The following is a 13,688-nucleotide window of genomic DNA, read 5'->3' on the forward strand; positions in this document are numbered from 1 at the left end:
TTTCTTCTCCCGTGTCCTACCTGGAACAAGCTGTCATTTACCATGCCAAGATCCTAGTCCTATAATTTGTCCCACAAGCACTAGTAATTCTTATTAAGTTGTACCTTTTATTATGTGAAAAGTCTTTAACTTCTTTGCATTTAATTTGAAAGTACCAGCCATACGTATAGGAGCATCTCAGATGTTTGGCTGGTTTTCCCAGCCTTTGTTCCTCTCTATGCTCCTTTCACAAGTTTTGGTTTTATTTCCATCCACCTGCAGACTTTCACCACCGATGCCAGTCAAACGGGGCCCAGGAGTGCTTTTCTCCAGTGGATGGAGCGTGGCCGTTCCCAGCTGTCCTGCCAGAAAGCCCCACGCCAGCAGTGAGGAGGAGCTGCCACTGTTGACAGCTGAAGTGCAGAGCTTTGTGCAGACATTTCACATCCTTGCATAGACTCATAGAATCACAGAATGGTTTGGGTTGGAAGGGACCTCAAAGATCATCCAGTTCCAACCCCCCTGCCACGGGCAGGGACACCCTCCACTACACCAGGTTGCCCAAAGCCTCATCCAACCTGGCCTTGAACACTTGCATCTCATTTTCCACCTCAGGGCACCCTGCCAGGGCCTCCAGCTCATCTCAAAAACTTTCTGACCTTATTGCATCCTCCCAACCATCACGAGGGACCCTACCAGCTGCCTGGTGCGGCTGCAGCTGACGGGACAGGCAACGGGGCTGGTGCCAGCCCTGCGTGAAGCCAGAAGCAAACGCTGCACGTGGGATGCAAGTGCAAGAGCACCTGTAGGTACGGAAGCTGGCAGAGCACCGAAAAAATGCAGGCAAAATGGTTCACAGCACAAATATGTCCTGATAAACATTGGCTAGCATTAATTTACTGAATGGAGAACTCGATGGGAACAAGCGCTGAGAAGTATATCCATTCTCCTTTTCCCAGGACGTGTTAAGAAACGCGCTGCAGGGGTGCAGCCTGCTCTGTAGAAGGACTGAGCTTATTAGGAACAAAAAAAAAAAAAGCTCCTTTGCTGCAACTTCCCCACAGCTGAAGTTTAAGCACGTGTTTTTGGCCAGGATGGAATGGGGCATTTCTAGGCCTGCCAGCAAGCTACAATAATCTGAATTTCAAACCTGAAACTTTGGAACAGAAGGTCTTAGGAGGATACCTGATTCATAATGAGTGGGATATCATAGAATCATAGAATCATAGAATGGTTAGGGCTGGAAGGGACCTTCAAAGGTCATCTAGTCCAACCCCCCTGCAAGGAACAGGGATATCTCCAACTAGATCAGGTTGCTCAGGGCCTCGTCCAACCTGGCCTTGAACGTCTCCAGGGATGGAGCATCCACCACCTCTCTGGGCAACCTGTGCCAGTGTTCTACAACTCTCATGGTAAAAAATTTTTTCCTAATATCCAACCTGAATCTACCTCCCTCTATTTTAAAACCATTACCCCTTGTCCTATCACAACAGGCCCTCCTGAACAGCCTCTCCCCATCTTTCTTGTAGGCCCCCTTGAGGTACTGGAAGACCGCTATAAGGTCACCCCGGAGCCTCCTCTTCTCCAGGCTGAACAGCCCCAACTCTTTCAGCCTGTCCTCATAGGAAAGGTGCTCCAGCCCTCTTATCATCTTCGTGGCCCTCCTCTGGACCCTCTCCAACTGGTCCATGTCCATACAATAAAACAATTACTGGAGCTCGCTACAAGATCATATGTCCATCATGAGAGGAATGTGACAATACCCTGCGTGACAGGAGAATAAATCAGGCTTCAACCTGAACAAAAATAACTAAGCTGTAACTGTACGATATGTGTGTGCACACAAACAGCAGAGTAAGAGCCGTACCAGTTACTTAACCACACAAAATGGACAAAACAAGAAAAAAATACCTCGTTTCCTCACGCAGGGACAGATTAATAACAGGAAAAGGCGGCAGGTTGCCAAAAAACTGCATCACTTCTTCAGGCAGAGCGCTCCGGCAGGGATGCTGCCGCCCTCCTCGGAGCCAGGCTGCTGCGGGAGGGCACCGCCGCCCGCGCCCCCGCGGGACACGCACACCGGAACGCCGAGCAGCTGAATGAAACAAAAAGGCCTTCCTGACGTGAAACAACGGGGGGTTTTAATTAAAGGCAACGTTTTATTGGAGTCCTATCACACTACTGTGTAAAAATACGGGGGATTTTTCCTGCTGGAACGCTTACAAAAAAGCACTGGTTAAAAGAAGGCTGCGATCTTAGGGACGTGGAATTGGCATCAGTGACTGCACCAGGCAAACGTACAAACTGGTGACCATCTCCCCCTAGATGGACAGAAGAATGGTAAGCTGCTTTTGCCACGGGCACAACACACAGCACACCGTAGAGAACGGCTATGGACTGCCAGCCTCAACATTCATTTTTTTTATTTGTATCAGACCTTCAAGCATTTCTGTTAAACAACCATCCTGGAATATAGAAAACTTTCAAATTCATATGAATAATTAACTTTCTCTGTTGTCTTTAAGGCACATATTTCTATCCAAATTTCATTTTGGTCCAGAGGAGCCATCGTATTTCAGACACCAGCTATCCAGGTATCTGACAGCTCGGTTTGTTATGGCTATCCTTATGTCCATAGACTTCCACGACATGGATTGAATTCACTGTCTGCACCACAGTGTTGTGACCTGGCACAGCTTGTTCCACGGGTGCACGACTGCTCTTACTGAGCTTAGGCAGATGATCGTTGTCTTTGCAACACCCAGCAGCTATGATGTCCCGAGTCCACTCCTCCTGGAACCTGTAAGCACACAGGAAAAAGTCATTTCTCTTCCATTCACTCTGGTGAGGATACAGAACTTTTTAATCCATTTTATTTGCACACCAGGCATTTTGCAAACAACTTGTGCTGTAACATATGGCCTCGCTTCTCCTAGCATTAAAACCAGTGGTGGGGCAAATAACTGTGTCTCCATAAAAGCTGATGCAGACCTTCAAAAGACTTGTGAGGTTGGTTTTATCTGGGGTTGGGGGAGATGTTAGCTGTTTGTTTTCCACCCAACGAGTCCCCAGCTTCGATTCAACGCTACGCTATCTGGAGAATATCACTAAGGACACTTGAATGCTGAGACTGGTGCAGAAGGAAAGTCCGTGCTTGGTTAGCGGAGCACTGCTGGGAGCACAAGAGCCAGTCGTGCTCAGTGGGATCTGAGGTGTTATTTGCAGAGCTGCCAGCGATGCCGACACAGCGCAGTCGCACCGTGGCTTGTGCTAGCCCCTGACTACCCAATCTGGCTACTGTCTGGCCCTCCCAGAAGGGACCGCAGGCTGGGACCTGGCATTTGCCAGCTGTGTGTGCTTGCAGTGCTGGCAGTCACCGATCCGTCCTGCACCCTCCTTTCCACACCGGGAAAGGAGGGGTTTCCCAGCCACAGGGTAAGCTGGCACAGCCTCCTGACTCTGAGCAAATGACCCAGCAGCGGATGGCATGGGCAGAGCAGCAGCAGTGGCAGAGCTGCCGAAAGGATGCTCAGGGAACTACACGCGACTCTTCCAGGACAACGCGGGCACGGGATCGGCTTGTTCTTGAGCTCTGCTGCAAGAGGCACGACGGACGGACGCAGCGGGCTTTAAGCACACGGCGCTGTGAGCCAGAAGCAGGCAGGATGGACACAGCCCATTGACTGCAGCCTGAGCGTGGGGCCTTTTGCAAAAGATCAGTTATTCCACGGCGGCTGCTTGCACGCAGGGCAGATGCTGAGGTTGCTTGCCCCACATTCGCTGCCGGTGAGCTAGCTCACGTGGCTTCTCTGGCTTCCTCTGAAGCCGTCGGTGGTGGCCACTGAACGCAGCAGCCTGCACACCCACATCCAGGACAACGTGGTCTTACGCTTTTGCACGTGAAAAGCTGCTCAGGAAACAGGAGCTGCAGTTACCAGTTGCAGAAAGCCAGCAGAAATGCTCATGCATGAAACATGCACAGATAGAAGAACCGCCGGGGAGTAACAGAAAATAAAACCAAGTAAGCAAGGTCCTGTTGTGGTACAGAGTAGTTACACCGCAGATACATCTTTCCCTTAAAGAAGAACAAATCTTGCTCTTCACTGGGAAGCTGTGCTACAAAACTACTTGGGGCACGAGCTACAGTCAGACAGTGTAAATGCATCTTAAAACATCTCTGCGTTTGATGTGAGAAGGCGCTGTCAGAACACGCTCGTCAGGAGGTGCTCAGATGAGCAGAATTTACCCACCTGTAATTTGGGCAACAACAAACTCATCTATTTCTCAAAGAAACAGCCTGATAACTTCACCTGCTTTGTATTGACCTGTACTGTTTTAACTGTGCCTGTTGATCTTGGTGTGTCAACAAGCCTTCAGGTATCTTTGTGTCGGACACCAAAACACCTATCCAAGTACCCCTGTGGCTTGCCATCAGGGAAGCTACATGGAGTAATGCTGCAGATCCCACTGCTGAAAGAAAATCATAGAATCATAGAATGGTTTAGGTTGGAAGGGACCTTCCAGATTCCAGTTCCAACCCCCCTGCCATGGGCAGGGACACCTTCTACTACACCAGGTTGCCCAATGCCTCATGCAACCTGGCCTTGAACATTTCCAGGGATGGGGCAGCCACAGCTTCTCTGGGAAACCTGTTACAGCTGATCTTGAAAATCAGAACATCTTCTGAGATACTTGCTACTCTGCATTTATTTTTTCTTTTAATAGTACAAGGAACTCAGTTCTGTCTTCTTGAGGTGGTAGTCAATAGTTACAAAATAAAAATCAAATCAAAAGAGCAGGCACAGGGAGAAGAACTGGGATAAGCTTCGGATGGGGTAGCCACAGCCTTTGCAAACAGCCCTGCCAGGATTAGAGTTCAAATCTAGGTATTCTGGTTATTGTGCAATAAATGTAGTTTACCTGGGCAGAATTCATCCCATTCCGACGTTTTCTCCTATAAAGCTCTGCATTTTAAAACTCTGCAACTACCCACAGTCCACCGCCAACTCAGAAAGCCGAACTGGCTAGAACTGTACTTGGAGGTCAACTATACTCCTGGCTAAGCAACCTTTTCCTCCCATTGTGGGACCTATTGAGCTTCCATTGACTGAAGTAAGTCTAGGATGAGGTGACAGTAGGCACCCCCCATTTGTTGCAGTACATCGAACCCTGTGGATGTCAGAGGGACAGTGAAATCAGTGGAGTTCCACCTAAGAGAAGGCTGAGAAGAGCTATCAAGAGGGCTGCAGGGTTGACCAGGGACAGATAAACGTGCACGTGGTGGGCTGTCCTCTGCACACATGGCTATCGGTCAGACGTGGCCTTTGGTTTGCACTTTCCTCTTTGGGAGCTCTCTACTTTATCCCGAACAAGTGTGGCTTTTTTTCAAGCGCTTCAACTTCCCTTAACTCCAGTTTCCAGCTGGGCTACTTCACATCATCATGGTAAGAGGATTAGAAGACCTCCCTGGACTCTTATCTGGAAACACAAACCCACCCAAAGATGCCAGGAGCTGCACAGCCCGGCTCGACGCACGACACATTTAAGGACAGACTTTATTTGACAGATAAAGCCAGAGCTCCCAGCCGGGGAGAACAGCCACCACCGCATTTGTCACTGGGTTTTAGAGGATTCACAACAATTTTGCTTTGTGTGACTTGAGAGCTGTTCCTAGCTGGAGGGGAAACCGTTGCTAACGAGCCATCGGAGCAGTGTGAGAACTCCAAGGAGCCAGGCTGCCACGGCGCTGCCGGCCGCCGCGATGCTGCCCGCTGCTGGCACCGCCTCTGAAAAGAGATTTTTATGGTGGAGGCCGGGAGGGGATTTTTTGTGTTGCTGTACGTCTGGTGGCTTTGTACAAGACCCCGGGGTACTCATGGAAGCACGATGAGAACAATAATTGCAGCTTTATCGAAAGCACATGCTGCTGCGCACACACCCTCCGCGCTCGTCGCGATGACAATGAAGACCGAAATCCCGAAACGGGCACAATTTGGCAGCCGGTTATCCTGCCCGTTGTGACGGGGCCCCCCGACGGAACCACAGCTCACGTCCCCCACCCAAGCCTCCTTGGAAGCGTGCCCATCGGCGGGCGCTGGGAGGTTTTAGTCTCTGAAAGCCAACAGTGGGAAGCACAGAGCACAGTATTCCCCACCCCGGCGATGGGGGGTCCTGCGGCCCCCGGAGCAGCCCCCGGAGCAGCCCGCCCGTGGCTCCCTGCAATCCGTGCCCTGCAGCCGGGCGGGGGGTGCAGCTGTGCCCAGGACCCCGCGCACGCCCCACGGCGCCGGGTGGTGCCAGGCTGAGCGCAGCGTGCAGAGCTCGCAGGCAGCGGGAGCGGGTCCTGGCAGCGAGGCCGATGGCAAAGGAAAACACGGGGATCTTTTGGGGAGAGCGAAGGGTCCAGCTCTCTGGTGAGACTGCTGCCCTTCAAAAGCACCCAGATAAACCAGTTTCCCCAGGACCTCTGACAGTCTGGCACTAAGTCACTGCTGTAGAAGATGTTTTGCCCCCTTAATTCTCCCACCAATGCATCTCCTGGCAGTCATTCTGGGTGTCCTGGTGTGTTTTTCTTGTTCAGCTTATGTTTTCCGTTGAGCTTCGCAGCAGCTTGTCTCTCAACATGGGTATTTCTTCAAGGGTTGTCCCCTTTCAGTGTGGCAAATCTACACCACACTGCCCTGCTGGTGGAAGGGCATCACATCCTGTTGCTCACCAGCCTGGGCTGTGGCACCAAGGACGCTGTTGCATCTTCCGCAGCCAGGAGGAAATGGCCTGCCTCTTGTAGGCAGGGTCGGTACCTTGAGTTGATTAGTAATTAGTAGTTCATTATCTTCAACTCAATCCAGCTGGCTAATAATGACTGGATGCCATAAACATCCTTCAGCTTTTTAATCTCTTCTGCTTAGGTGTTCAGAGGGGAAAAGCTGAAGGATCAAGGGGGCAGAGGGCAAGGCAGGAATGTGGCCAAGTGTCCCACCCCATCTTGTCCACACTTCTAGCAGGTCCTTTGGCTTACAGCCGTGCTCCTTGGCAAGCCTGGGCAGACAGGAAAATTTTTTAGAGCAACTCGAGTTTCTGATTTGCACCTTCCTTGCAACCCCTCACACAAGGTAGTGGAAAACTCCAACTGTTATAGCCAATAAATCAAAAAGAAAAAGAAAACACATCTCATTTTACTGTGGAGGCCAAAGCTATGAGCTAATTCCACCAACCTTGCGTATGACTCCTTGGACTGACCGAAAACGCCGAGGTGGCCTCCCCTAAGAGCATGCTGGCTTTACTTTTTTTTTGCAAAACCTTTTCACTTGGGCACCTTCGTTGTTGGATTGTCCTTATTTGCTTTTTGCCAGGTACACTGGTAATGCATCTTGTAGTCAGAAAGGGCTCCGGTACAAAAATTCCAGGTACTAAAAATATCTTCTGTGGGAGAATATACTAGCCTGTTTCTCTGCAGAAGAGATTTTTTTTCTTCTTGATAATATGCTCCAGCTGTAGTGGATATCTGAACGGAGGACTTTAAACCTACTGAGACGTGGGCTTTTCCATTTGACTTACTCCTGCAGTCAGATCAGCTACTTCATAGAGAATGTTTTATAACTTGGCCTAGAGCTGTGTAAAGTAATTCACCTCAAAACAGTCCAAATTTGGAATGCACAACTTCTTCCAAATGCTTCCACACCAGGGGAAAAAAAAAAAAATCACCAAATTTCTTTGCAGCTCTTCAGATGTATTTTTGAGCTGGACTAGTTTCTTCCTGGCTGTCGTCGTAGCCGACAGAGGATGAAAAGGAGTTAGTCCACAGCTAAGTTCAGTTCTCCCTGAGCATGGAAAATACCAGCCCATCAGTTCTCCGACGCAAAACAACTGCACATCCCTGAGTCAAGGGAATATCTATTCCAAGACAGGTTACAGGACTGTTATGCTGAAAAAGCAAAGAAAAAAGAGGATTCCCTAGGTGTGGCTATTTCTTACCTTAATTAGGAAGTTAATGCGAACTGAAACGAGCTCTCCCAGCTTTTCTTATTCCTAGCTCTCCGTATTTCTCCTGGGACAGCTAGCTTTCTGCACGTGCTGAGGTGTAAATATGCTACAGCTCAAACAATGGAGTGCCCAGGTCTTCAACGTGGTCTTCAGCACACCAAAAGGGTTTGCTGGTTGCTCTCATGATGGTGACACTAGATTGTGAGTATTTTTATGATCTCTCCTGAGGCATGCTAGCACTACTTGATGGAAAAGAGGAGGCTGCTATTTCAGTTTGCGAGTCACAAGCAAGCCGCTGGAGTTTCTTCACCTTACTCCAGGCAGGGAATCTCAAGGCCAAACTGGCCTCAACCCACCTCTACCAACCCTTCCCCTGGGGAACAGCTACAGCTGGCCTATGCAAAAGGGTGAGCCTACCTCTACATGCATGTTAGGGCAACCCCACACTTCTTTTCAACACCAGTTTATTTAATATCATCTTGCCTGGCAAGATCATGCAGCAGACCCTCCTGAAAACTATGCTAAGGCACATGGGAAAAAAAGAAAAGGTGACTGGTGACAGCCAACACGGCTTCACTAAGGGCAAATTGTATCTGACAAATTTGGTGGCCATCTACAACAAAGCTACAGCATTGGTGGAAAAGGGAAGAGCCACTGACATCATCTACCTGGAGATGTCCGAAGCATCTGACACTGTACAGCATGACATCCTTGTCTCTAAACTGGAGAGACATGGATCTGACGGATGGACCACTCGGTGGATAAGGAATTGGCTGGATGGTCGCACTCAGAGTTGTGGTCAACGGCTCGATGTCCAAGTCGAGACCAGTCATGAGTGGCATTCCTCAGGGGTCAGTGTTGGGGCTGGCCAACCTGTTGATGTTGAACATCGTTGTCGGCGACATGGACAGTGGGACTGAGCACACCCTCAGCAAGTTCACTGATGACACCAAGTGTGTGGTGTTGTGGACACGCTGGAGCGAAGGGATGCCATCCAGAGGGACCTGGACAGGCTGGAGAGGTGGGCCTGTGAGAACCTCATGAAGTTCAACAAGGCCAAGTGCAAGGTCCTGCACGTGGGTCAGGGCAATCCCAAGCACCAGTACAGACTGGGCAGAGAATGGATTGAGAACAGTCTTGAGGAGAAGCACTTGGGGGTGCTGGTGGATGAGAAGCTCAGCATGAGCCGGCACTGTGCGTTGGCAGCCCAGAAAGCCAACCGTGTCCTGGGCTTCATGAGCAGAAGCACAGCCAGCAGGTCCAGGGTGGTGATTCTGCCCCTCTACTCTGCTCTCCTGAGACCCCACCTGCAGTGCTGTATTCAGCTCTGGGGTCCCCAACATCTTGTGTTGACATGGAGCTGTTGGAGCAAGTCCAGAGGAGGCCACAAACATGATCCGATGGCTGGAGCACCTCTGCTATGGAGAAAGGCTGAGAGAGTTGGGGTTGTTCAGCCTGGAGAAGAGAAGGCTCCAAGGAGACTTTTTAGCAGCCTTCCAGTACCTAACGGGGCTACAAGAAAGCTGGAGAGGGGACTTGCAAGGGCATGTAGTGATAGGATACAGAGCAATGGACTTAAACTGAAAGAGGGCAGATTTTGATTAGATCTAAGGAAGAAATTCTTCCCTCTGAGGGTGGTGAGGCACTGGAACAGGTTGCCCAGAGAAGCTGTGGCTGCCCCATCCCTGGAAGTGTTCAAGGCCAGGTTGGATGGGGCTTTGAGCAACCTGGTGTAGTGGAAGGTGTCCCTGCCCATGGCAGGGGGGGTTGGAACTGGATGATCTTTAAGGTCCCTTCCAACCCAAAGCACTCAATGATTCTATGATTCTACGATCTCTTACTGACATTCACCTCCATCACTCAAGCACCACCAGTAGCTGGCACAGAGCAAGGACAGCTGTCATTAAGCTTCTCTTTATTGATATTTTACGCCGTGCCTGTCATGGGGCAGAGGACAACCTGCCTGCTCAGGCAGCTGACTAAGTCCAAGCTCTCCCACGTGGCTGTTTGCTGGGGATGAAAGTGAACTGTTCATCTCCAGTGGTGGTTGCCTGAGCAATTATCCCAGAGAAGGATTACTGCAGGATCAAGTACTGTTCTTCATCAGAAAACAGCTGACTCAGAAATAACATATCCTGCTCAGAGCACACCCATTTCAAAAAGCCTCTTACACCCAGGACGGCATTCCGAACGCTGCTGCGAGCAGGAAGGTCTCTCACTTCAGATGGACGAAGCCAACAGTCCTGGTTTTGTTCTCATGCAGAATCGAGAAGACTTTTAAATCTCCAAATGTTAAAGAGCGCAGACTACGATTCACTGATTTTAGGCTTTTCTCCTATTTCCTGCTGCTGCCAGGCTGTGACAGCTACTCCCAGTACCTCCCCGTGGTGACAAGCCCTGCCTCTGCCGAGCAGTCCTCCCAGGGGCTGTCCTGGAGCTTCATGCACATTGTTCTCCTCTGACTACGTGGCCCAGAGCTGCAGCCAATCTCCCTCCCATAGATGACAGACCCTTTTCTTCAGCTAATCTGCCTCGAACCCCTGCGTCACGCAGCAACCTGCTATCTCTGCTCTACGCTCGCCACTTCTGAGAAGCCACGCTGGGCCAGGCACGTCCCTCCCAGCGGCCCCATGCCTCCTAACTGGGCTGTCCCTGCACAGTGCCAGTTAGCTCTGCAAATGTTATAAAAGAGCAAATATCCTGTAAATGCTTCCAGCTCCTGCGTAAAAGACTTTCTGCTAAAAACTGATATTTTTATCCTCGTTACGACTCCTTACATCCTTACATGTAGGAAAAATGTAGGATGCCACCCCCAAAAAGGTAGTTAATGATCCCAGGTATTTGTAGACATATTTCTCAGCAATTTAAAGCAATTTGTTCAAGCAGCCAAGAAGCCAGAATGGGGCTCGTTATAATTAGAGTAGTTGCCACTAAAAGTCAACATTTCCCTGCAAAACTGTCTGGTCATCACGTTTGTTCTCAAACACAAGGGGAAAAAGATGTCATTTTGTGGCAGACAGGTCCACTGTCCAACAGCTGGGTTTCTACATTATTTATAATTTCTATACATCAGCATTCTGCCTCTGTGCCACGTCACCTTGTTACAGCCAAAATTATCTCATCAGCATACTGAAGCACCGCTTTAGCAAATGATAGTCTTTTATTCCTAAATTATCCTGTAAACCATAACAAATATTTTACCTGTCTGAAAGAACTGGCTTTTTGTTTTATTTTATATTGGCTTACCCCCCCCCCCAAAAATGGGCTTTTTGTTCTGTGTGCTCTTACAGTATTTTTGATCCTTACAGTGGTGAATCAAAGCATTCATCTCTAGTTAATCTCTAAATCTACTTCAATTAAGTCTGAAAAGCAGCATGACCTACATCCTTTTCTAGTCAAAAATAGGCTAAGATATACTCAGGAGGGTCTTCTTCAAGGGTGGAGGAGTTCTCACTCTTCCCGATACTTGAAGAAGTACATGAAGAAGCAGCAGAACAGTTTTGTTTAAGAAAAGGAAACGCTATCGTAAATATGACATAAATTGCGAAGCCTCCACCCACTCCTTTCTCAAACAAGGGCATCACTCATCTCTCAGCCTTCCTCTTCTAAGTGGGTTGCAGAGCCACTTCCCATGGCTGTGTCACAGAGAACCACACGTACTGCAGCCCTGAGAAAGGCAGGGGGAAAGCGACCAGCCTCCCGTGCTTCTTAGAAGAGTTCTTTATTAGAAAATCAAAGTGGGATTTCTGATCTGCTCAGAGGTCTAGCAATGTCTTGCACAAATTCCTCCAAACGTCTGAAACTCTAATGCAAGAACAGGATAGGGTAGGGTGGAATGGAATGGAGTGGAATGGAGTAGGATGGAACAGTATATTTCAGTTGGAAGGGACCTACAACAATCTCCTAGTCCAACTGCCTGACCAATTCAGGGCTGACCAAAACTTAAAGCACATTATTAAGAGTATTGTCCAAATGTGTCTTGGACACTGAGGCATCGACCACCTCTCCAGGAAGCCTGTTCCAGGGTTTGCTCATCATCTTGGTAGAGAAATGCTTCCTAATGTCAAGTCTGAACCTTGCTTGAGGAGCCTTGGTTAAATTAGTTTTTATCTTGTTCATGACCACAGATGCACACTTTGGTTCACATACACGCAGCAACATCCAGAAGCTTTCTTTCAGGCTTGCTTGCCCTCAGTTTTGTTGCTTTATAACTTTTTGCCAAGTTATAAAACCACCTTTATTTATTTCCTCAGATAGTCAACGCTGTGGCAGCTCCACCACTACAGCAACGCCCCCGTGGTTAGAGATTTCCTCCAAGCACAGGCTGCCAACACGTCCACGTTCAACGGAGAATGGTACTGCAGAAATCATAGAATCATAGAATCATAGAATGGTTAGGGCTGGAAGGGACCTTCAAAGGTCATCTAGTCCAACCCCCCTGCAAGGAACAGGGATATCTCCAACTAGATCAGGTTGCTCAGGGCCTCGTCCAACCTGGCCTTGAACGTCTCCAGGGATGGAGCATCCACCACCTCTCTGCGCAACCTGTTCCAGTGTTCTACAACTCTCATGGTAAAAAATTTTTTCCTAATATCCAACCTGAATCTACCTCCCTCTATTTTAAAACCATTACCCCTTGTCCTATCACAACTGGCCCTCCTGAACAGCCTCTCCCCATCTTACTTGTAGGCCCCCTTGAGGTACTGGAAGACCGCTATAAGGTCACCCCGGAGCCTCCTCTTCTCCAGGCTGAACAGCCCCAACTCTTTCAGCCTGTCAATAACCCAGGTGGTCAACGTCCTTTCCCACCGGTCTCCCCAGCATAAGCCAGCTTTGGGTTTGCACCTCCCCAGGGATTTGCCTCCATGGTCCTGCTGTTCCCAGTAAGCTGGATGTGCACAGGATGATGACACTTAGCCTCATTCGCTACGCACAAAATATAAGTCTGGCAAGCGAAACACAAAGCTGACAGGTCGTTTGTAGTTTTGAAGAGTCGGCACGAAATACATCAGCACAATTCCCACATCTCATCCTGCGCATATATCCACTTAACAGAACTAACCAGTAGAAAGTAGCATCTTTGACTAACCCTGATTAAATAGATCTTATTTGAGTGAAGAAAGGGAACGAAGTACAAATTGATAAAGGCTCACACCTGTTCCTAGAGCAATTCCAAGACAGTTTTATTCAGGGTCTGTAACAGCTTCAGTGCCATTTCCATCTCTGATTAGAAGCGGCACCTCTCCTCCACGTGAGAAAGGGAGAGACTTTTGGCTCTGGGGTGCACAGGCTAAGACACCTGCTCTCCCAGCTGAGTTTTGCTCTGGCTAGTGCTCAGCCAGGACCACATCACCTCTGCACGCTGGAAATTAAGGAGACCTTGATTAACAGCGGACCTCCTGCGCCAGGAGGTGGGTATGTGCACCAGTGTTTCACACAGCACGTGTGGTTTTCTACTTGGCAAAAAAAGCTCACGGGCTTTCCTCCTCCTGCCCGTGGCGATTCCCCACTGAAGTTTACACAGTCTCCAGTTTTCTAAAGAAATAATAAACTTGTTGATTTCTGGCCCCAGAGAAGCTGCTTATCCAGAAGAATTGTATATTCCCTGCTACTTTCAGTTAAGTGTACAGAATTTGGCAAACACAACACAGCAGCTTCTGCTCCGGTAAGATAAGAAGCCAGAAGGAGCCCGAGGCCCCGGCAGAGCACCAACCTGCTCACAGCCC

General features: G+C 49.2%; 1 protein-coding gene across 1 annotated transcript in view; it reads right to left on the minus strand.

Annotated features, from left to right (window-relative positions):
* Positions 1-2,385: 2,385 nt before the first annotated feature.
* SUSD3 (sushi domain containing 3) overlaps positions 2,386-13,688 on the minus strand; it is a 37,324-nt gene continuing 26,021 nt past the window's right edge. Inside the window, exon 5 of the mRNA XM_086619053.1 lies at positions 2,386-2,779. Coding sequence (XP_086475179.1) covers positions 2,566-2,779 — 214 coding nt within the window. The 3' untranslated portion in view covers positions 2,386-2,565. The remainder of the gene's footprint in view (positions 2,780-13,688) is intronic.

This window comes from Tauraco erythrolophus, chromosome 12, assembly GCF_009769465.1.
Source record: "Tauraco erythrolophus isolate bTauEry1 chromosome 12, bTauEry1.pri, whole genome shotgun sequence".
Lineage (NCBI taxonomy): Eukaryota > Metazoa > Chordata > Aves > Musophagiformes > Musophagidae > Tauraco > Tauraco erythrolophus.